This window comes from Manis javanica, chromosome 4 (assembly GCF_040802235.1).
Source record: "Manis javanica isolate MJ-LG chromosome 4, MJ_LKY, whole genome shotgun sequence".
Lineage (NCBI taxonomy): Eukaryota > Metazoa > Chordata > Mammalia > Pholidota > Manidae > Manis > Manis javanica.
The window spans coordinates 35,670,875-35,693,084 of record NC_133159.1 but is presented as its reverse complement, the minus strand read 5'-3'; the positions used below and the strand labels follow the sequence as shown (position 1 = coordinate 35,693,084).

The 22,210-nt window shown below is 35.2% G+C and overlaps 1 protein-coding gene across 3 annotated transcripts in view; it reads left to right on the top strand.

Moving 5' to 3' along the window:
• The window catches only part of TESK2 (testis associated actin remodelling kinase 2), a 138,530-nt gene that overhangs the window by 58,706 nt on the left and 57,614 nt on the right, over window positions 1-22,210 (top strand). For all 3 annotated transcript variants that reach the window (XM_037021760.2, XM_073233830.1, XM_073233831.1), the window contains exon 3: window positions 8,563-8,684. In XM_037021760.2, coding sequence (XP_036877655.2) covers window positions 8,563-8,684 — 122 coding nt within the window. The remainder of the gene's footprint in view (window positions 1-8,562; window positions 8,685-22,210) is intronic.

The following is a 22,210-nucleotide window of genomic DNA, read 5'->3' as shown; positions in this document are numbered from 1 at the left end:
AAATATTCCATTGTATGCATATACACATCTTCTTTAGTCATTCATTTATTGATGGACACTTAGGTTGTTTCTGAATTTGGGCTATTATAAGTAATGCCACAATAAACGCAGGAGTGCATATATCTTTCCAGGCTACTGTTTTCATTTTCAAGTAAAAATACCCAGAAGTAGAATTACAGAATCATATAATATTTCTATTTTTAATTTTTTTAGAAACTTCCATACTGTTTTCCATAGTGGATGCACCAATTTACATTCCCATCAACAATGCGTGAGGGTTCTGTTTTTTCCACAAACTTGCCAACACATGTTATTTCTTGTCTTGTTGATACTAGCCTTTGGACTGGTGTGAGGTGGTATCTTGCTGTGGTTTCAATTTGCATTTCCCTGATAATTAGTGATGTTTAACATCTTTTCATGTCTCTATTGGCTATCAATATGTCTTCTTTGGAAAGATATCTGTTGAGGTATTCTGCCTATTCTTTTAAATGGATTTATTTTTATTTGGTGTTATATGAATTCTATATCTATATCTATACATATATTGTCTTGGAGGTGTGTAAGGCAGCTTTTTATAAGATGACTAAGAACTGGACAGTGAGGATGATGGGAGTTGGTACATGTCCTACCTGAGGGTAAAGATCAGGAGAAAGCCTATTAGGCATTTCTGATAGATGTCTTCAGAGTTTTTGCATATATGGATATGTTTTGGATATTATGTCTTTTAGATATTAACCTCTAACAAGATAGGTATATTCATAAAAAATTCAGTATGTACAAAAACCATGCAAGAGGACTTTTATTTTATGTAAAATGTATGTAGAATCCAAGTTCAGGTATGAATCCATATTCAGATAAATAATGTTCATTTACCTGAATGTTTGGCAAGACGTTTGAATTTCATACAGTCAATGAAGCAATTCTTCCCTTTGCAGTACGTGTTGCAGACTTGCTGGGCATCTAGCAGTGTGGCTGGCAATACTCCCTGTCCCCAGTCATTGTTATAACCAAACACTTCACCTGAAAACTTCAAAAACACCTCCAAAGTAACGTGTTACAGTCCCTACTGGAAATTACTGCTTTCAACTCTGTTTGCCTAATATATATGTTGCTATACCAGCTTACTGGATACTTATTGACTGGAGGTCCTAAACTACTCATTTATAGTTAACTTAATGATTAATTGACAGTTATATTATTGTTCTTATTGTTATTTAATTTTTTCCTTACTATTTCTCTGAGTTGGTCAGAGGTTTATGCTTTTCTTCCCTTCTAGAAAATAAGTTTCCTAACTCAAAGTAACTATTTAAATTGAGCGAACATTTTTTGAGCAGTCAGCTACTAAATGCTAGGCATTGTGCCAGAGAAGAGATTCTCAACTTGGTTTCATAGTACACTGCTAAAGGTGAAGTTATTGCTAGTAATTTGTTACTGAATCTGGTTAAAGTACCAACATAGGCAAGTAATTTAAAAACATGTAACATAGACCTGAATTAGGGGTACCCCTGTTAACTGTCACTCTCTCATTTACTTGTTAATATGCTTGGTTGAATGAAATAAGAAACGGAGTAGAGTAATAGCTCATGGATATGGGATTGTGTATAATCAGTAATCTATTTGTTCTATTCCAGAGTCTGCAGTGAGCAATCTACTAAAGTCTGTCTGTTCATAGTTATATAATTATTGCTATGTTTTTCTCTCCTGATTACCTTTTTAAAGATTTTTGATAATCTAGATTTGTCCATATGAGAATAAGTCCTGCATGTCAGAAGGTGTGTGTATGTGGAGGGTGGGGTAAAGCTGAATTACTCTTCTGGGGATAAAGAAATGAATAAGAGATTCCTTGCTCTTATACATATAGGAGATTGTTTCATATGTAGTTGTAGATTCTACATGTCCATGGGAGGAGGTGCTTTCAGGATCTTCCTACATTGCCATCTTGAATGGGAACCACCCTTAGGCAAATAGGAGATAAGGAGACAGGTACTAATAGCTTATAATATGCCAGTGTTGTAATAGAGGTAAATAAGGACAATACTAAGAAAACACAAAGTGGAGCCATCCAACTTTTCTTGAAATAAAGTGGGATTTTACCAGGAAAATATCTTAAATAATTGAAAGGAATTTAGTAGGGAGATTGAGCTGGGGCTGGGGGTTGAGGATTGCATCAAGGCAAGGAGAATAGCTTGTGTCAAGGCAAGAAAGTGTGAGAGAGCATGATGCATTTGGAAATAATTAGAAATATGTAGCTAAAGGTGTTAAGAGGAGGAATAGGGGTGAGGTTGGACAGGGAGGGTAGATGGATTTAGTTTTGTTAAAGAGTTTGGACTTTATTCTGCAGGTAGGATGAGCCATCGAAGATTTTAAGCTGGCAGCAACAAAATAACTTGCAATCTGGGGGCATGTGTTAACTGGAAGATTTGACTAGCTGATGTCTCTTGTCAATCTGTAGCCTTCTCAACATAGTCCAGTGCCTTCCTTGTATATAGCAATGACATTTGCTACTGTTGAAATGTAGCTGAAAAGACTAATGAAAGATTTCACTCATTTCCAGGCTATAAACATACACTTGATGGGCCTTTAGTTTGTGGTTTGTTGCTCTTGTTTGAAGATCTTGAAGGTATCTTCAACTCTGGTTTTAGTTTAGGATCTGTTCTCAGTCTTTGATCAAGAGGAGAAACTCTTCTCTATTGTTGCCTGTCCCATGCTGCTATATGTGTCTACGGTCAGTTAGTTTAAGTGGCAATTATCAATTCTTCTGGTCACTCTTTATGTAGTTCTCTTTATTCCAGTTGGCCTTTTCCTTTTATTTTCACTTTGTTCATATTTGGTCCAGAGGAATTGTGGGATGATAGGGGATAATCATTAGAATACTGCCATGCTCGTAGAGAAACTCTTTATACCTAGACTTTTCTAGTGACTTAATATTGTTATTTGACGGTGATTGTTTTGATGGTTTGTTGTTTGCAGAACATCCTTAGAACCTGCGGAGTACTTGGACTTCTGAGCTTGTTGAATAGAAGCCTCTATTCTGTAGAACTTTACTTTTCTCTCAGGTTGGTTGCCATGCTCTATCAGCTTCCTAAAGGGATGGATAGAGATGTGTGTGTGTGTGTGTGTGTGTGTGTATACACATGTACAGTTTTTTTGCTTATTTTTTTTTTTGGGTCAGTGTATTTTTTAAAAGGTTTGGAAGGGTCCTCATCAAAGTTGGAACAATAACTGCTTCTGAGAATGAGTGCAGAAGATTGGGATTAATGGACCCAATAATCAAAGGGGCTTATTTCCTACTTACATAGTTTTAATGTGTTACAAAGAAACCATATTCATGTATTACAGTTGACCCTTGAACAATGTGGGGCTAGGAGTGCAGTCGAAAATTCACCAATAACTTTTGATTCCCCAAAAACTTAACTACTAAAAGCCTACTGTTGACTAGAAGCCTTATTGATACCAGAAACAATCTATTAATTCATATTTTGTATGTATATGCACAGTGTATACTATATTCTTACAATAAAGTAAGCTAAAAAATGTTTTTTCAAATTGCTGCAAATTTCCAAAAATTTTTCCAACATATTTATCAAAACAATCCAGAGATAGTGGACCCATGCAGTTCAAACCCATGTTGTTCAGGGGTCAACTTTATATAAAAAATGAGTATAAATTGAAGTTGCAAAGCTATATTTTCTATTAGAAAAGTAAGTAGAGTACATATGGAAGAATTAGAAAATGAAAAATGAAAGGAAGAAAAAGAATCATTGATAGTTTTACCAACAATGACAACCACTTAACATTTGATAAACTTCCACTTTTTTCTCTTTTAACCTAAGCTTAGGCGTCTGCCATATGCAAGGTTTTTTTTTCCCACAACTAAAAAACTGTTATTTTGTAATGCTAACTTTATGGGAGAAAATAAAAGACATTTTTTTTACTTGCTTGTTACAACTTTTAGAAACTTAAAAAAAAAAATCTGTAGAAAATTGAAAAAATAGTCCAAACAATCCCTGTAGTCCCTTCATCAGGATTCACCAACTGTTAATATTTTGCTACATTGCTTTATCTATCTGTATTTTTTAAAGCAAGACATCATGACACTTTAATGGCAAATACATTGGCATATATCTTCTAAGAAAATATTCCCCTACAAAGCCATATTTTACCTTAATTCAGAAAAATCACTTCATTTACAGTCTCTATTAAAATTTTCCCTTTTTGCCATCAACAAGTCTTTTCATAGTTCTTTTTTTTGACCCAGAATCCAATCAAGGTTTTATACATTTCATTTCAGTGTTTATATCTGTTAATCTCTTTTAATCTAGAATATTCCCCCCACATTTTGTTTGAAGAGTATTGTCCCTGGTCTTTTAGATATTCTGGATATGACTAGTTGTTTTCTGATGATTAGATTCTATTTAAACATTTCAGCAAGTATATTACCTTGCATCAGAAGGTTGATAATGTTGGGTTTCTCACTTTTGGTAATGCTAAATATGACCCTTGGTTAAGGTGCTAACCACCAAATCTCTCCATGGAAAGGTACATTTTTCCCTTTGTAATAAATAAGTAATCTTGGGGGCATATACAGATTTGAATATTGCTATTTTCACTGAAAATTACGGTATGCATATTCTGTGTCTTCTCAAACTCACCTGATATGCTAAATTCTTATAAGCATATAGTTTCTTATTTTTAGTAAAACAATACCTATTTATTGAATTCTCAGTGTGTGCCAAGCACTGTGTTAAATGCTTTATACACACCATCTCATTTATCTAACATTATTTTGCCTTCCATGACATTTCTAGGAGATAGAGGCTATTATTCTCTTCATTTTACAACAGAAGACTTCAAAGAGAAGTCATTCTAATTGTTAAAACTTGGATTCAGTCTGCTCATCTCCAAAGCTTGAGCACTTTACCACTCTGCTGATGCTCTTCTTTAGAAAGTGGATTTGGATATCTAGCATCAGATGAGTTTAAAGTCAAGAAGTAGTAATTTCTTCACCTTGGTGGTTCTTTATTTCTGTTTTCTTTTCTCTTTTCTTTTTTCTCTCTTCTTCCTTCTTTCCTTCCCTCCTTCACACCCTCCCTTCCTTCATAGTTGTGGTAAAAATACATATAACTTAAAACCTCCCATCTTATTAAGTATACAATTCACTTCATGTTGTTGTGCTACCAGTCTCCAGAACTTTTCTTATCTTGCACAACTGGAACTCTCTGCCTGTTAACTCCAAATCCCTTTCCTCCCCACAGTCTCTGGCAATTACCATTCTACATTCTGTCTGTAAAAATTTGACTACCTGAAGTACCTCATGTAAGTATAATCACAAACATTTGTCTTGTTAGCATAATACCTTCCAGGTTCATCCATTTTATAGCATGTGTCAGAATTTCCTTTTAAAGGCTGAATAATCTTCCATTGTACATGTATACTACATTTTGTTCATGCTTTCATCTGTCTATAGGTACTTGGATTGATTCTACCTTTTGGCTTTTGTGAAAAATGACATGATTGTTCAAATTTTTTTTCAAGACCCTGTTTTCAGTCCTTTTGGGTACATAACCAGGAGTAGAAGTGCTGGGTCATATGACAATTGTTTCTAATTTTTTGAGATCCTACCTTTATTTTTAAAGATATCAATCTCTTGGGCATCTCTTTTTAGTAGTAACAATGGTCTGTGTGTAGTGGACAAATTTAAGCAGGAATAGACTTTCCCTTCACTCTGAAAATCTAAGTAGATTTGGGGGTGAATCAATTTTTGTGGTTTTGATAACTTGGAATGAAGAGCCTCCTGCATTTAGGCAGGTTCCTCATATTTTGTGGACCTCTGTATTTGATGGCAAAAAAAAAAAACTATCCAAATCTATTAATCCTTTGATATTTCACTGAAGTCCATGAAATTTTTCCCTAAGTACTCACTTCATCAACATTTATATAAATACCTCTTATGCTGTATTTGATTCTTCATTCTCTTTCTTATCTGAGCAGCTATATAGCTTTTTGTTTATCCCTTTCTAGGTGGTAAATTCCAAAATATTTTGACCAAATCTTAGACTACTTATTATCTATACCCTCTCCCTAAGCTCTGCTACAAAAAAAGAAAAGCACGCCCTGCCACCTGCCATCCCACACCCCCAAAATTGCCTGGATAAATAAATTATTCACTAGCCCTTAGAAAATATTTTAGAAGTGTCATTTAACTGTTGTAATTGTTTTCACTTTGCCCTTATAATGTGCCAGGCTTTCAAGGTACTGAAAGACAAAGATAGATGCAATGTAGATCCTGATCTCAAGATGCTTTATAGGCTCTGAGGAAATATTTATATACAGAACTATGTGATGAGTGTTATATTGGTGTTATGAGTACTGTTCTGAGGTACTATAAAGAAGGAAGCCTCAAATAGTTTCCAGAGAGTCAAAGAAGGCTTTAGAGAGAAGGGAATATTTGAGTGTGGCTTTGAAAGCTAAGTAGAATTTGAGGGGCTAGAAGAAATGAGGGGACTACTTTATGCAGATGAAAGACAATTTACAATGAGTTAGGAACATGTTCATCATCTTGTCCACTTGTTAAAGGACATAGGCTTTTTTTCTGACTAGTTTGAAACATAGATTATTTATCTCAGAATTACACACATTGTTTTAGTATCAAACTTTCTTGAAAGCAGACATTTTGTTAAAAACCCAGATAGTTTTCAGATGATGAAAAAAAAAGAGGAGTGGCTTTCAGAATGGAGAGCCTTTATTAAGACACAGATGTGCTCTGTAAATAGAGTTGGAAAAATACTGTCAGTGTGTTCTTTGTATATAAATGTCTCTTTTAACTTATCCATGCAGGATCTGAAAAGGAAAGCCACTTCTCTTTCATCAGTCACGAGGTACATGACAACAGGATCATTGATGCACTAGGAAGAGAGCTGGGCTCCGAATCTCACTAAGTGATCTAGAAGAGGGAAGAGACAGCTAGTGTTCCGCCTCAGTTTTTCTGATCAGAGTTCCTGTTGCTCTGAGTGTTTTGCTTTCTCCTCCAACCCCTTCTTCTGTCTGGCAACTCTGAAACACTGTTTGAATTCTAAAATAAGCTGTGATGTTTGTCCTGTATTAGTAGATATGCTAACCTATTGTCATTTCAAGGAATTTCTGGAGATTGAGGAGTTGAGTAGCTTGTCATGTTTTCTGTTGGAATTTCCACTTGATCAAGTATAAATACTGAAATAATACTTTTAAAGTCCACAGGATAATGACATTTTTGCACAGCAAGTCCCCATTGTTCAAGATCTGAACTGAATTTTTTTTTCTTAACCAGAAGATGATGAGGTTCTTGGTACTTGATAATTTTTCTACTGCCTCATTCATAATTTCTCAGTAGGAAACACACATCTCAGTGAATGCTTGAGCTTCTTTTGGATAAGACAAAATGTTTTTTCTGGTAGTCTCACTTTGTTCCTACTGAGACCACATTTAGAGAGTGAAAACAGTTAATTTTCTTGCAAATAAAGTATGATGGTTTTTGAAACCTGTGGAGTGTGCATTGAAATTATAAAATAGTATTTTTATATGTAAAATAGATTGAATGCTATGGAGGATGAAGGTTTTATTTTTTATTAGAATATAGTTGATAAACAATATTATATTGGTTTCAGATGTACAACATAGTAACTTGATAATTATGTAATGTGTTACTAAATGCTTACTACGATAAGTATAGTTTAGGATGAATGTTTTAGCAGTAGACATTCCTCTGTCATATGGATGGGTAGTAGTGTGGGTTGTATGGCCTGTGTCTTTTGTATCTGACTTGAATGTGTTTTAATAATTGTAAGGTAATTTGGGTTGAGTTACTACAGTACTAGCTCTAAAAGGTTCGCTGACTTCTTTCTATATTTAACATGCAATGCTTTTTTTCTTATCAATGTACGTTTTATGGTGCTTGGGAGAGATTTTTAAGGATATGTCTTTAGTGTCCTATAAAGACAGTTTTATAGTTTATTAGGTGTTATATAAGTCTTATGCATATGTCTTTTCTGTGCACACTCAAAATTCCACAAAAGGGACTTGTTCCTATTAGTGTCCTAAGACTTGGCCATGTTGGCCATAAAGAACCAGCCTAATAAATTTCCCCATTTTTTTACTAAGGCATTGAAAAAAAGACATGGTTTCTTGAGGTTGTAAGTAACAATGTTTCTCTGGGCAGCTCCATGTGAAGCAATTCTGGTCTTGAATGGAATGTGCCATCTTCATTAGTGGAAGTGAGACCCTAACATAATCAGAATTTACAGACAAACATCCCCTACCATGTCTATTTTACCTAAACTGGCTCTAAAACATCATGTTCTACATGTGGAGACTTGGACCTCATATTTAGTTGATGCCCTTGATTGGAGGGCTGGGAAGAAGATCATCGTGATAAAAATACTGGCTGACTTAGAGTCATTTATTGCTAATATTTATATTGGACTAGAGAGAAATCATATATCTTAAGTATGACTTACATGTTTGGTCAGTGGTAGTAAATTATGGAATTAGATTGAGTCCATTTTCTTGTTCTGTTTTGTTTTCTAGGTGCGCCACCGAGCTTCTGGTCAGGTGATGGCTCTTAAGATGAACACGCTGAGCAGTAACCGGGCAAACATGCTGAAAGAAGTGCAGCTCATGAATAGATTGTCCCATCCCAACATCCTCAGGTAATGGCTTTTCTTTCCTTCAGAATCAGTGAGAAAGCTGAAACATTATTGGAGGCCTGTTAAAATAGCATTAACAGCTAAAAAGGAATTTAGAATTTAATGCTGAATTTATCTGCTGGGGTTTAGCTGTGCTGTAGGTGTTTTCTACCTATTGTGACTTAATTTTCTGATAATTAACTGCATGTAATAAAGCAACTTCTTTCTGTCTCTCATTGCTTTACTCTTATTAGCAACTCATTAGGACAGTTGTTTCCTCTTGCTGAATTAGTAATCTATCAAAGAGAAAAGATTTTAGTCTATGCAATTAATTTTCTTAATCACTTTATGAGGAATCATAATTAAATCAGTGAATGGAATAAAGTAAAATCATGCCCCCAGGCTATCTACCCCTAACTTTTAGCATTCGCTTGAGGAGACATAGTTTACCTTTTTAAATAATTATTTTTATATATAATAAGGTTATATAATCATTCACTTTCTTATACTCAGTATCTGAATCTTTCTCACTCATCTTGAGTTTTTATTGATTAGTGTATTTCCAAATGAAACCAAGTAAGATAATTTAAGTCAATATATATTTAAGTAGAGTTTAAGTATAAGACACTTTCAAAAGTTAAGGCTGCTATTTACTTAAAGTCACTTATTGTTAATACTTATATTGGACTACAGAAAATCATACAGTGTAAGTGTGACTTACATTTTCAGTCAGTGGTAGTAAATTATGGAATTAGATTATACCGCTTACTTCAAAGTTTCTATCTTTCTATAGAATAATTGGCTTTCTAGTATACTACAAAAATGTTCAGCCAGTATTTTTAATATGATGATTTATCTTCCCAGTCCACAAATCAGATTAACAAATTTTTTTGAGCCTGTTTCTGTGTCAGACATCAGAAAGAAAGGTATAAAGGTATATTTAAATGGAATGTCTGCTAGCAAAGAATTTATACTCTAATTGGGGATCTAGGACTTACATACATGAAAAGAGAACTAATAAACTCAGCTGGGACACCACCACTTCAGAGGAATAAACTCTAAATGTTATGGAAGTTCAAAGGAGTGAATTATGATATTACTTGGCAGAGTCAGAGAAACTCTCTTGGAGGAGATTGACTTGAATTGAAACTCAATTTTAATAGGATTTTAGAGATAAAGAAGGAACTCAGAAAGGAGCTCATAGTAATAATGCACAGAGGTAAAAGTGTAAAACTTTTTGAGGATTCAGTGAATAAAAATCCATTTGGCTAATAATAACAATAATGAGAAAACCACCATCTGTTGTAGGCTTATTGTATGCTCTGTACTTTACCTATTTAAAGATTTAATCTTCACAACTATTTTCCCTTGAAGGAACTGATGCCAAGAGATTATGTGTTGGCCAAGGTCTGTCTCTGAGGCGCTTTCACCATGCCTCTCCTAGAAGAACTGAGGGGTTTGACAGGATAGCATCAGTTGATAAATGTAGAAAGATAGAATTGGGCCAAATTATTTATAAATATATTGCATAAAGCCAAGAAGATTATATTTTGTGCTGTTTGTATTGGATTCTGAGCAATGACTAGAATGACAGAGGATAACTGATGGCAAATGTAGAATGGTTTAGTGTTAGGGAGATTGGTGGCCTCTACAGTATTTGAGAGTAAGATGGGTGAGTCTTGATTTGATATTCTGCTTAGGAACTTTTAAGCTGATCATATTTTCATCTTGCTTAAAAAATAGTATTTTTATCATTTTTGTTATTATTACAGAAGTGATATATCATTACTGTGGAACATTTAGAAAATAGGATTAGCAAAAACAAGAATATAAAAATTGACCTTAATTTCAGCTCCCAGGGAATCAAACTATTATTAACATTTAGTATATTTCCTGCCATTCTTTTTTATTTCATCACTTCTTTTCTTACTCTCTTCACTCTGAACTTGACTGGTGAATGCATGGGCAGATTGACTTAAATAAGTTTTATTTCACCACAGCAAAAATTTTAAATATAGTTGTTACATAATAGAAGTAGTATAATATAGTATAATGATTAAAAATGAAGGCTCTAGATTCTAGATCAAGCTGCCTGTATTCAAATCCTAGATCTTGAGAAAGTTCTTTAACCTCTCCCACTTTTAGTTTTCCCATCTATAAAATGAAGGTAAATATGTCATAGAGTTGCTATTGAGGATTAATCAAACTAATGCACATAAAGTACCTACGATAGTACCTGGCTGTATTAGATGCCCAGTAAATGTTAGGTATTACTACTAATTTCTTTTCCTGTGGGTAGTTCTTTAAATGGCCCATTGAAGTCTGTTTTTCTTTTATTATTCATTCACTTACCAAACATTTGTTGAGGGTACTACTGTTTTCTGTTAGAGTAATGCTGTTGAATAGAACTTTCTGAAGTGATGGAAATGTTCTTAATCTGTGCTGTCCAATAGCCACACTTGGCTAATGAGCATTGAAATGTGACTAGTAGGAACAAGGAACTGAATTTTTATTTGATTTGATTTAAATTGCCACATGAAGCTAGTGATTATTGTACTGGACAGTACTGGGCTAGAGTCCACCCAGACATTTGCTCTTGTTTTGTTAAACATATACTTGTACCAGTCTAGAAATGTGGTGGTGCAATGAGACCAGTGATACCATTCCTCTTCTTAGGTAAGAAAGTAGATCAAGGAGAACTATCTCTTTTTGGTCTCGTTGCTCAGGAATGACACCCCTCCCTTTTAACATACAAAAAGTAAAATTTTTTACTCTCAGCTAAGTTTCCTATTTATAAAGGTAGTGTTAACTGTATCTTGATCTTCTCAATAAGTCAACAAATGAGATAATGCAATAAAGCCTATGGATCTGTTATAATTCACAGTAAGTATGTAATACATGAAAATTATTGTAATTACTGTTAACTGTGGAAGGTTTGCACTCTGATGGTAACTTTATTTGTTTTGCATAAGCTATCTGTCTCACATACATTGCAGCTAAAAATCTGGAAGTTTCTTTTAAGAAGAAACTTCTAATTGTTTATATCTTTAATGTTTTTGTATCTTCACTTTTATTGTATATTTTGAATACAACAAAAGGAAATTATCCTATTAATGGCCTAGAACAAGCAGAGTCCTCTTGGCTTTTGTTATCAAGAGTAGTACTACAGCAGTAGAAATATCTATTATATTTCCCTAGTGTGCCTTAAATATTAAACTAATCGTGACTATGTTCCAGTCTCAAAATTATTAGAATTTTTATTTTCTAGATGCTTTTCTAGTTCTTAGAAATTTACTATTAATACTTTATATTTTTTATAATTAAAAAATTTTTGTTATTAATTGTTAGTATGACTCTTAGTCTGTTTTCAAGCTTTAAGTACTATAAGCTCTCTTTTATAGATGCAGAAATGAGGCTAAAGTATGAACCACAATTTTCCCTCAAATTGAGATTATTAGATTTAGGAAAAAATTCATCTCCTGGAACTCTAGGGTTTTCACAAACAATACTCAAGGGCTGACCCCAGGAGGGTGATTGATGAACAGACAAGGCTTTGGTTTACCCTCTGCTTCACCCAGGCAAGAGCTCCACTTATCTGTTCTACATTGAACTTCTGTATAAGAGTTTTGAAGAAAGTGTCTCATGCCTAAAAACAAAGAAAAAGTTGAAAAGTCACTGCATTAGTGATCGGTAAATCTGCTTGGGAAAGAAGGCTATCTGCATGACTTGCCAGATGGTCAACACATCCAATTCCAAGCATGCCTTTGTCCTCTGCTGGCACAGCTGTTCTGTGCCCAGCAGGAGTGGGTGAGCTCAACTTTTGCAGTTTTGTTTCTTTTCCTTGACCCTAAACTCCCTACTTCTTCTTTTTCCTTTTACCTTTCTCCCTCCTAAGATTTCTAGTTAGGAGGAAAAGAAGGCCTGGTAAGTCACAGACGCAGTAGGTGTGTATATATTGTTTGTGTGTATGTAATTTTTTAATTACATTGAAACAGTTAAGATTGGTTGTTTTATCATCAGTTGCTCTAAGTTATCAGTTAAAAAAAGGAACAATAAAGTACTTTGTTGTGTGCAGGAACTGATTGTTCAGACCTCTTGTGAATAAGGATGTTTTTGCCAGGAATTCTTATGCTCAAAATCTGTAACCCAATTCCATGCCCTGCTTACTTCTACTCCCCAATGGCCTTTCTGAGGACCTGGACCAAGATTTGTTCTCATACTTCTTTGTTATTCTTCATGCCATGAGAAATTCAGTATTTCTTTTAGATGTCTTGTTCACATTTACATGCTTACTGTTTTTAGGCCACATTCTGAATTAGTTTTAGCTCCTCTTCAGAATCCATTCACAACAATATGATGACCATTTTATTAAAATGGAGAATATGCCTTCAATTCACCAAATATTTATTTGGACCGACTCAGTCCAGTCCTGTGCTAGCTGAATACAATAAAAGTAGAGGGCTGTTGTCTCCCATATAGTCTCCTTCAGAAGCAAACTATATATATCTAAAGAACAGATTAGTATCAGCTAATGCTATGAGATATGGCAGGATATTTTTCCAATCTCAGTTATTAAGGTAACTTTCCAGTTACCCATTCTGAAAATTCCAGTCATCTTTGGTTGTTCCTTGCTTTTAATTAGAAGCTAAGCTCTTGAACCTAAATCTTCAAATACTTTTGCGTCTGTTTCTTCCCTTCTACGTCTTTCAGTTCAGCCTTCACTTTGCCTGGTGTGACTTATTTTATTTATCTCTTGGTTCCCCTTTTCAGTTTTAATGACATACAGTTCTAATTGTATAGCTTACTTCTTAAAAATCTTTTGTGGCTTCCCTTAATTTCAGAACTGAGTTGGAAATCTTTTAGAATGACAGTAAAGGTCTGATCTGTTTTTCCAGCTGTATCTTCTGCTATTCCTCGTAGGCACTTAATACAACTCATGATTTCCTAATTGTGTTCTCTTGGGCCAGTTATTTTACCTCTGGGCTTTAGTTACTCCTTTTATTAAAGGAGGGAAATGGGCCAGATCAGTGGTTAGAATCACATTAAATTAATTTTTAATTCATTAAAAAATATTTTAAGTGATCAAGTTTTCAAACTGGTGTGTATGTGTCTATTCCAGAATAAATGAGAAGCATTTAAAAAGGTGGGTCTTTCTGATTTTATCATTGTAATCCTTTTCACCCATTAACTAGGTGAAAGAGTCTCAATATAGCCCTCAAAGCTGTTAAAAAACAAAATTCAGAAAGTTGGAAGATCTGGTTGGTTTTATTAGACAATTCATGTATCGCGCAGCATCCCATCTAGCAAGCAGAGAAATGCTCTGAGGACTGTTCAAAATGGGAGGTTTTTATAGATAGGAAGGTGGGGGAAAAAGTTACTTGCAAAAAAGAGATTAGAGATTGTTTCAAGTCAGGTCACCCTCCCTTAGAGGAGCAAGGGGTTTTATGCAGATTATGTCACTAGGAAGGTCCAAACTGATTGGTTTAAAATTCCACTCTTGGGATAGGCTGAACCTGCAATTAGATTGAACATTAAGCCTCAGTTCTGTGGCTTGGCCTAGGAGAAGTGACCCCTTCTTTGGCCTACCAAGTAAATTTGATAACACTGGCATATTGATAAGGGGTTCTTAATATTTTCTTTCTCTTCTTCATGCTAAGGTAGAAGGCCTGATGACTTAGGACTGTGTCTAAATTCTAATTTCATAAAAGCAGAAAAATTTTGTAGAATAAAATATGGAATAAGCTTCAGTAATATTTATGTCATTGTTTATGGGTAATGAAGCAGTACAATGCCAGAAGATTTTTTTTTTTAATTTTGGTATCATTAATGTACAATTACTTAAACAACATTATCGTTACCAGACTCCCCCTATTATCAAGTCCCCCCGACATACTGCATTACAGTCACTGTCCATCAGTGTAGTAAGATGCTGTAGAATCATTACTTGTCTTCTCTGTATATACTGCCTTTCCCGTGTCCCTCCCCACTCCCCCTGCTGCATTATGTGGGCTAATCGTAATGCCCCTTTTTCCTCCTTATCCCTCCCTTCCCACCCATCCTCCCCAGTCCCTTTCCCTTTGGTAACTGTTAGTCCATTCTTGGATTCTGTGAGTCTGCTGCTGTTTTGTTCCTTCAGTTTTTGCTTTGTTCTTATACTCCACAGATGAGTGAAATCATTTGGTACTTGTCTTTTTCCACCTGGCTTGTTTCACTGAGCATAATACCCTCTAGTTCCATCCATGTTGTTGCAAATGGTAGGATTTGTTTTCTTCTTATGGCTGAATAATATTCCATTGTGTGTATGTATCACATCTTCTTTATTCATTCATCTACTGATGGACACTTAGGTTGCTTCCATTTCTTGGCTATTGTAAATAGTGCTGTGATAAACATAGGGGTGCATCTGTCTTTTTCAAACTGGGCTGCTGTATTCTTAGGGTAAATTCCTAGGAGTGGAATTCCCGGGTCAAATGATATTTCTATTTTGAGTTTTTTGAGGAACCTCCATACTGCTTTCCACAGTGGTTGAACTAATTTACATTCCCACCAGCGGTGTGGGAGGGTTCCCCTCAGAAGATGATTCTTTTAAAAATTATTTTTGTTATTGAGATATAATAGAAGATGATTTTTAATATAAACAATGGCTACCATTTATTGAGTACCTATTATGGACTATTGTTGATCATTTTCATACCCTATCCCATTATTTTCCTTTCTAGACCTCTCGATCTCAGCAAATGGTGCCACCATTCATATATTATTTAGGGACAAGAACCTTAAAGTCATCCTTAATACCTTTCATTCACACCCTGTTTCAAACCATCTACTGGTTCAGCATTATCTTTAAAATATGTGCTGAGCCTGACTATTTCTTACTACTTCCACAGCTACCATCCTAGCCCAACCCACTTAATTAATCTCCCAGATTCCCTTCTTGCCCTACAATAGGCAGATTGAACTTTAAAACGGTAAATCATACTTACCCCTCTGCTGAATTTTCTGCAATGACTTTTGTCACCTTTCAAATAAAATCCAAGCTTTGATGTACAAAGCTTTAAGTGATTTGACCTACCTGCCTCTCTGACCTTATTTCTGATCACTCTTCTTTTATCTTATATCATTCTAACCACCCTTATTGCCTTTTGTTTCTCAAATATGCCAACCTCTTTCCCACTTTAGAGTCTTTGTGCTTACTTTTCCCTTTTCCTGTAATGTCTCTATCCCAGAATTGTGTTCTCTTGGACAAGTATTTGACTTCTGGGCTTTGGTTTTGTTAACTGAAGGGAATGGACTAGATCAGTGGTTAGAAATCATATTGAATTAATGTTGAATAATTTTTAAGTGATCAGGTTTTAAAGATACATTGTTATGGTTTATACAATCATATGACATACTTCTGCTAAGATATCCCCTCCTCAAAGAGGCCTTTGGTGACTGGCTTATCTAAACTGGACCCCCATATCACTATTTACTCACTTACTGTGCTTTTTCTTCACAGCGCTTGCCATTTCTGAAAATATCTTACTCATTTCTTTGTTTATTTATTGTTTGTAGCTTCCAGTATAGGATGAGCTCTCTGAGGGCTTTTGTTCACTTTTGTATTTCCAGTGCAAATAGAACAGTATCTGTAGAAGTGGGTCCCAATTAGAAGCAAGCTAGTTTGCATCACAGAAACCTACAGAAGCTCAGGAACTGAAGGTTGGTGTCAGGCTTGGGCTGAAAACAGGAGGACTATTGAAAGTCTTTTAAGGGGATAACTGGGCCTGTAATTACCCATTTATTGCCATTAATTAGTTAATTCTTACCCACACCAATAAGATTATTTTTATTTTTGGAGAAAAATTAAACCAGAAATGCTTCCTACTGGGTAAGTGTTTAACATGACACAAACAGGGAAGAAATGCCATAGTGAGAAAAGGGAGAAGGGATAGCCTGCAATCCTGAATGATGAGGCTCTTGAGTCTTCTAGTCCTCTTCCATCACTTAGCTCTTTGGCAGGCAGCAATCACTCCCATCCCACCCTCACCCTACCACCTTCCAGGGAATTGGTGGATTTGGAGAAATTGAATAGTCTCAAGTAAAAGAGGAAAGCTTTAAAAAATAACCACCAAAAAAACTTTATAATTATAATTTCCTAGTAGAGAAATATCAAAGTTCTTGGAAATTTAAATGTATGATAAGTAAAATCATTTGAGTAGAAGATTCAGGAGATAAAGTTGAGGAAGTTATCCTTTAACAGGGAAAAATCGAAGATGGAAAATAAGAGACAAAAGGTAAGAAAATTAAAGGATCAATCCAGGATGTCTGTTTTTGCTAAAACAAGAACATTTTCTAAAACTGAAGGTCATGAACTTCCAGATTGAAAGGGCCTACTAAGTGCGCAGCACAACGAATGAAAAAAGGCCCACCCCAGAACATATTATGAATATGTTAGAATATGGGTAATAAAAATAAGATTTGAAGCACTTCCATGGGGTCTTGTGAGGATGGTGGGGGTGGAACAGGTCCCATACAAAGAACTGAAAAATAAAGTGATAACAAACTTCTCAACGCCAGCTCTGGAAGCTAGACCAATGGAACATTGCTTTCTAAGAGAAAATTATTTCCTACTTAGCATTCTATATTCAGCCAAACTACAAGTAAAATATGAGGATAGAAGAAAGACATTTTCAGACATGCTGGTTTTTGAAAATTTTGCCTATATGTGTCCTTTCTTATGAAGCTATTGGAGGATGTGTCCCATTAAAACAAGGAGCTTAACAAAGCAACAAAGTAAAAATAATAAAAAGGGAGGCATAAGATCTAGGAAGAAAAGGGTAAAAAGATGATAGCAAGTCCCTGGGTGACTTCTGGGCAACAGTCTTAGAAAATAAGCAGTCCAAACTGGAGTGGAAGGATCAAGAACTCCAGGAGAGATTTGGGCATGGGGGTTTGAGGAAAGAATATATAACTTTCCAGATATGTTTGACAGGGTGGAAATATGTATTCAGAAGAATTTTATAATTCTTTTAGAGTCTTTGGGAGGCATCTAATAATTAAGCAAATGAAAAATCAGGCAAAACAAAAATATTGTGTAATCATAATACACTACTTGGCCTAGTAGTGATTATAATTAGTTGTAATAGTGTAAATGCTGAATCTTGTTTTTTTTCCTTTCAATCATTTATTTATTTATTTTTATTTTGGTATCATCAATATACAATCACATGAGCAACATTGTGGTTACTAGATTCCCCCCATTATCAGGTGCCCACCACATACCCCACTACAGTCACTGTCCATCAACGTACTAAGATGCTATAGAGTCACTACTTGTCTTCTCTGTGCTACACTGCCTTCCCTGTGCCCCCCCACTACTTTGTGTGTGCTAATTGTAATGCCCCTTATTCTCTTTCTCTCTCCCTTTCCACCCATCCTCCCCACTCCCTTTCCCTTTGGTAACTGTTAGTCCATTCTTGGGTTCTGTGAGTCTGCTGCTGTTTTGTTCCTTCAGTTTTTGCTCTGTTCTTATACTCCACAAATGAGTGAAATCATTTGGTACTTGTCTTTCTCCACCTGGCTTATTTCACTGAGTACAATACCCTCTAGCTCCATCCATGTTGTTGCAAATGGTAGGATTTGTTTTCTTCTTATGGCTGAATAATATTCCATTGTGTGTGTGTATCACATCTTCTTTATCCATTCATCTACTGATAGACACTTAGGTTGCTTACATTTCATGACTATTGTAAATAGTGCTGCGATAAACATAGGGGTGCATATATCTTTTTTGAAACTGGGATCCTACATTCTTAGGGTAAATTCCTAGGAGTGGAATTTCTGGGTCAAATGGTATTTCTATTTTGAGTTTTTTGAGGAACCTCCCTACTTCTTTCTACAATGGTTGAACTAATTTACATTCCCACCAGCAGTGTAGGAGGGTTCCCCTTTCTCCACATCCTTGCCAGCATTTGTTGTTCCTAGTCTTTTCTGTGTTGGCCATCCTAAATGGTGTGAGATGATAATCTCATTGTGGTTTTAATTTGCATTTCCCTGATAATTACCAATGTGGATCATCTTTTCATGTACCTGTTGGCCATCTGAATTTCTTCTTTGGAGAAGTGTCTGTTCATATCCTCTGCCAATTTGGTAATCGGGTTATTTGCTTTTTGGGTGTTGAGGCATCTGAGTTCTTTATATATTTTGGATGTTAACCCCTTGTTGGATATGTCATTTACAAATATATTCTTCCATACTGTAGGATGCCTTTTTTGTTCTGCTGATGGTGTCCTTTGTAAATGCTGAATCTTGATTTGTTTCTCCTGAATCTTCATCTTTACCCAACATTCTCTTGTAACAGTAGTAGAAGGGAAGTAACTTAAGAGTGCTGAATCCTCAGGCTTGACACTAGAAAGTCAGTAGAAAGTTGGAAATAACAGTGTAGTAAGTATGTTAGCGAAAGCTAAAATGGTAAATAAAAGAAAGAGCTAAAAGAGTTAAAAATGGTTCTGTAATCCCTTTGGGGATTAGGATTCAGTGGTGGTATGGACAGGCCAGAGAACTGTTATTTTTTATTTTATAGCTATTTAAAGCTATGTAAGTGTAAAACTGATGAAAATTAAGTTAGGAGGATATTGCAGTAATCCAGAGAGAGTCGATGGTGGCTCAGACTGTATGGTAGCAGTAAAGTTGGAGAGAAGAAGTTGAATTCTGAATATATTTGAAAGTAGAGGCAATGGAATTTGCTAATGGATGGGGTTTGGGATATTAGCACAAGAGAGGGAGGAGTCAAAGTTGACTCTTATTTAGGTTTTTGACTTAAACAACTGGGAGAATTGAATTGCTAGTAATTATACTGGAGAAGACTATGTTGGAGACAGGTTTTGGAGATGGGAGATCAAGAGATATCAAGCTGGGAGTTGGATAAACAAGTCTGGAATGCAGAGAAGAGATTCAGAGTGGCTGTGTCTGTTAGGTAGGTGACCTTAGGCAAATTATCTAACCTCTGTAACCTTACTGTTTTCATCTGTGAGGTAGAGAGTAGTAATAGTACTAACATACCAGGTTGGTGGGAGAATTAAATGAGATAATATACATGAAGAACTTATCACAGTACAAGGCACTAAGTCTTAACTATTATTATTACTATTATAATCATCTGAGGCATCACATTTGGAGGCTGTATAGCATAAAACTTGAGTTAAGGATCCAGTCCCAACTCTGCCATTTGCTAGTTGTGTGACCTTGGGCATGCCACTTAATCTCTCTTCACTTTTCTCATCTGTGAAATGGAGATAATAATAGTGCCTATCACATAATGTTTTCAGAAGGATTAATTGAGGTTCTGCCTATGGAGTACTTAGGACAGTGTCTGACACATTGTAAGTGCTTAGTAAGTATTATCATTATTTCATTGTGAACTCCTTGAATAAGGGACCATCATGTTTATTTCTATAGTCCCCACTTAATCCCATTGCCTGGCATTGTGCTTAGTATATATGTGACAGGTAGTAAAAATGTTTTAATTATTCTGTTTATCTGTGGAGAACACAAACTTTGCACATAATGATTTCTTGATACATGTTTGTTAAATTGAATTGTTCTCTATCCTTTATACATTTCTTCCACTTTCAGAGAGGGGACGAATAAATCATATGAGAGTATTGTTTCAGAAGTATGCTCACATAAATTGAAGCTTGTTTTTCTATTTTGCTATTTTGGTGTGAGTTTATGAGTTATCTTAGAATAAAGGATGAATTTGGAAAGGAGGAAGAAGCTTTTTCAGTGCTTGGTGAGATAATCTGGATGCTTGCATTTGTGGATATTAGTTCTCTTTTGAACTTCCTGTATTTAGAAAAAAAAGCATTTAAAGTCACTGCATATGTGTATTAATAGTTCTGCCTTTGTCAGGAGACTTGGTATTTTGGTGCTTGCATGGCAGTTCTGGGCAATGTGGTTTAAAATTTTCTGTGAAAGAAAGAAGATACAGAATAAATTCATCTGCATCTCAGTTTACTTTTGGTTATTATTCAAGATAGAGGATATTTGTTTTTCCAGAAATCTAGGATGTTTTTGTATTTATTAAATTGGTTTCATATTTACAAGCAAGCAGATCTAATTTGAACTTTTTCGGTTTTTGTATTTCACTAAAAAAAGTAAAATTAGACCATGCACTTGATTGTTTCTCTTGTTATTACATGTAGTGCTCTTGATGTGATCCAGTGATTAGTGAGCAGTGTTTATTCTCCCTTTATCTTAAAATTGGACTATAAAAACCATGGACAGAAAGGAGAAAGCCAGACTGAACCAGCTCTGTTTAGTGTCACCTGACGTGAGGTTCTGGTGGTTTAATGTCTGTTCAGCTGAGTTTACTTGAGTTCTCATATCTCAGACCTAGCACAACCAGTTTTCCATGATGTAATACCTCTAAAACACTTTTGAACTGCAGCAAGCCTTACCCAAGGTTATTACTACTACTTTTTTTATGGGTATAGATTCATAGCTCTTTTGGGACTTGAGACCTGAACCATTGCCCTCTCTTCTCCTTTTTGGTTATTTGTGGGGATTTTTGGTCCAAGAGAATGGTGGTATCTTTGCTTTATTTGGGAGTAAAATGCAAAGCAATTCATTTTAGTGCCACATGTTAAAGCTTAGTGGAATCTGGTGGAGTATGTTGCAGGGCCTTTCCCTCTAAAATTATAGGAGGAAATCAGATGAAACTTTATCAAAACTTTTGGAAAAACTTTTTTTAAAGAAAAGTAAACCAATCTGAGTAGGTTTCAGATGTTGGCCTTTAAAAAAGCAAACTAATATAAAAATCACACCCATATTTTGATATTCTATTATAGTTAATATCAGGCCTCTTAATTGTTTTTACCATAACTTTGGAGACATATTTTTCTGACACAGTACAGATCAGAAGAACTCTGACAGTATAGATGCTGCTTATTGCTCAAAGTTCACAAAAGAAAGCTTATAAAACAAACCAGTTAGAGTTTCATTGGTTTATAGATACGCAGGTCATTTTTTATGAATAAAAAATAAAGTTGTTATTGAACCACTGGCCTTTTTAATTTCATACCCATTGTCATGGAAGAAAACATAGGCTTTGGAGCCAAACAGGTACAGATTCTACTACCTTCTCCAGCCTTTGTCAAATCACTTAAATGCTCTGAAGCTCATTTTCCTAGATGATAAAATGGGGGCAGTTTCATCCCAAGTAATATGTATAAAACACCTAGCACAGTTACCAGGTATATTGTAGGTGAATAATAAGTAATTTTCTTGACAGTTTTGATATAATGGTCACAGAATTCTTATGTCTTAGGTCCTGTTCTGTAGTGTCGAGGAGGTCCAAGTAAAACAGTAGTGTGAGTTTTTTGGGTTTTTTTTCCTTCAAAATGAAGACAGCCAGATGTATTTTAGATTTCTGTCATACCTCCCCCTCACTTTTCTGTTTAGGTAATAAATTTCTGAGGAGGGACAACATTTAAACTTTTATATTTAACTCTGAGCCAACAGAGAACTGTGAGCTCAATAAATATTTGACTGACTGGATGTAAATGTTACCA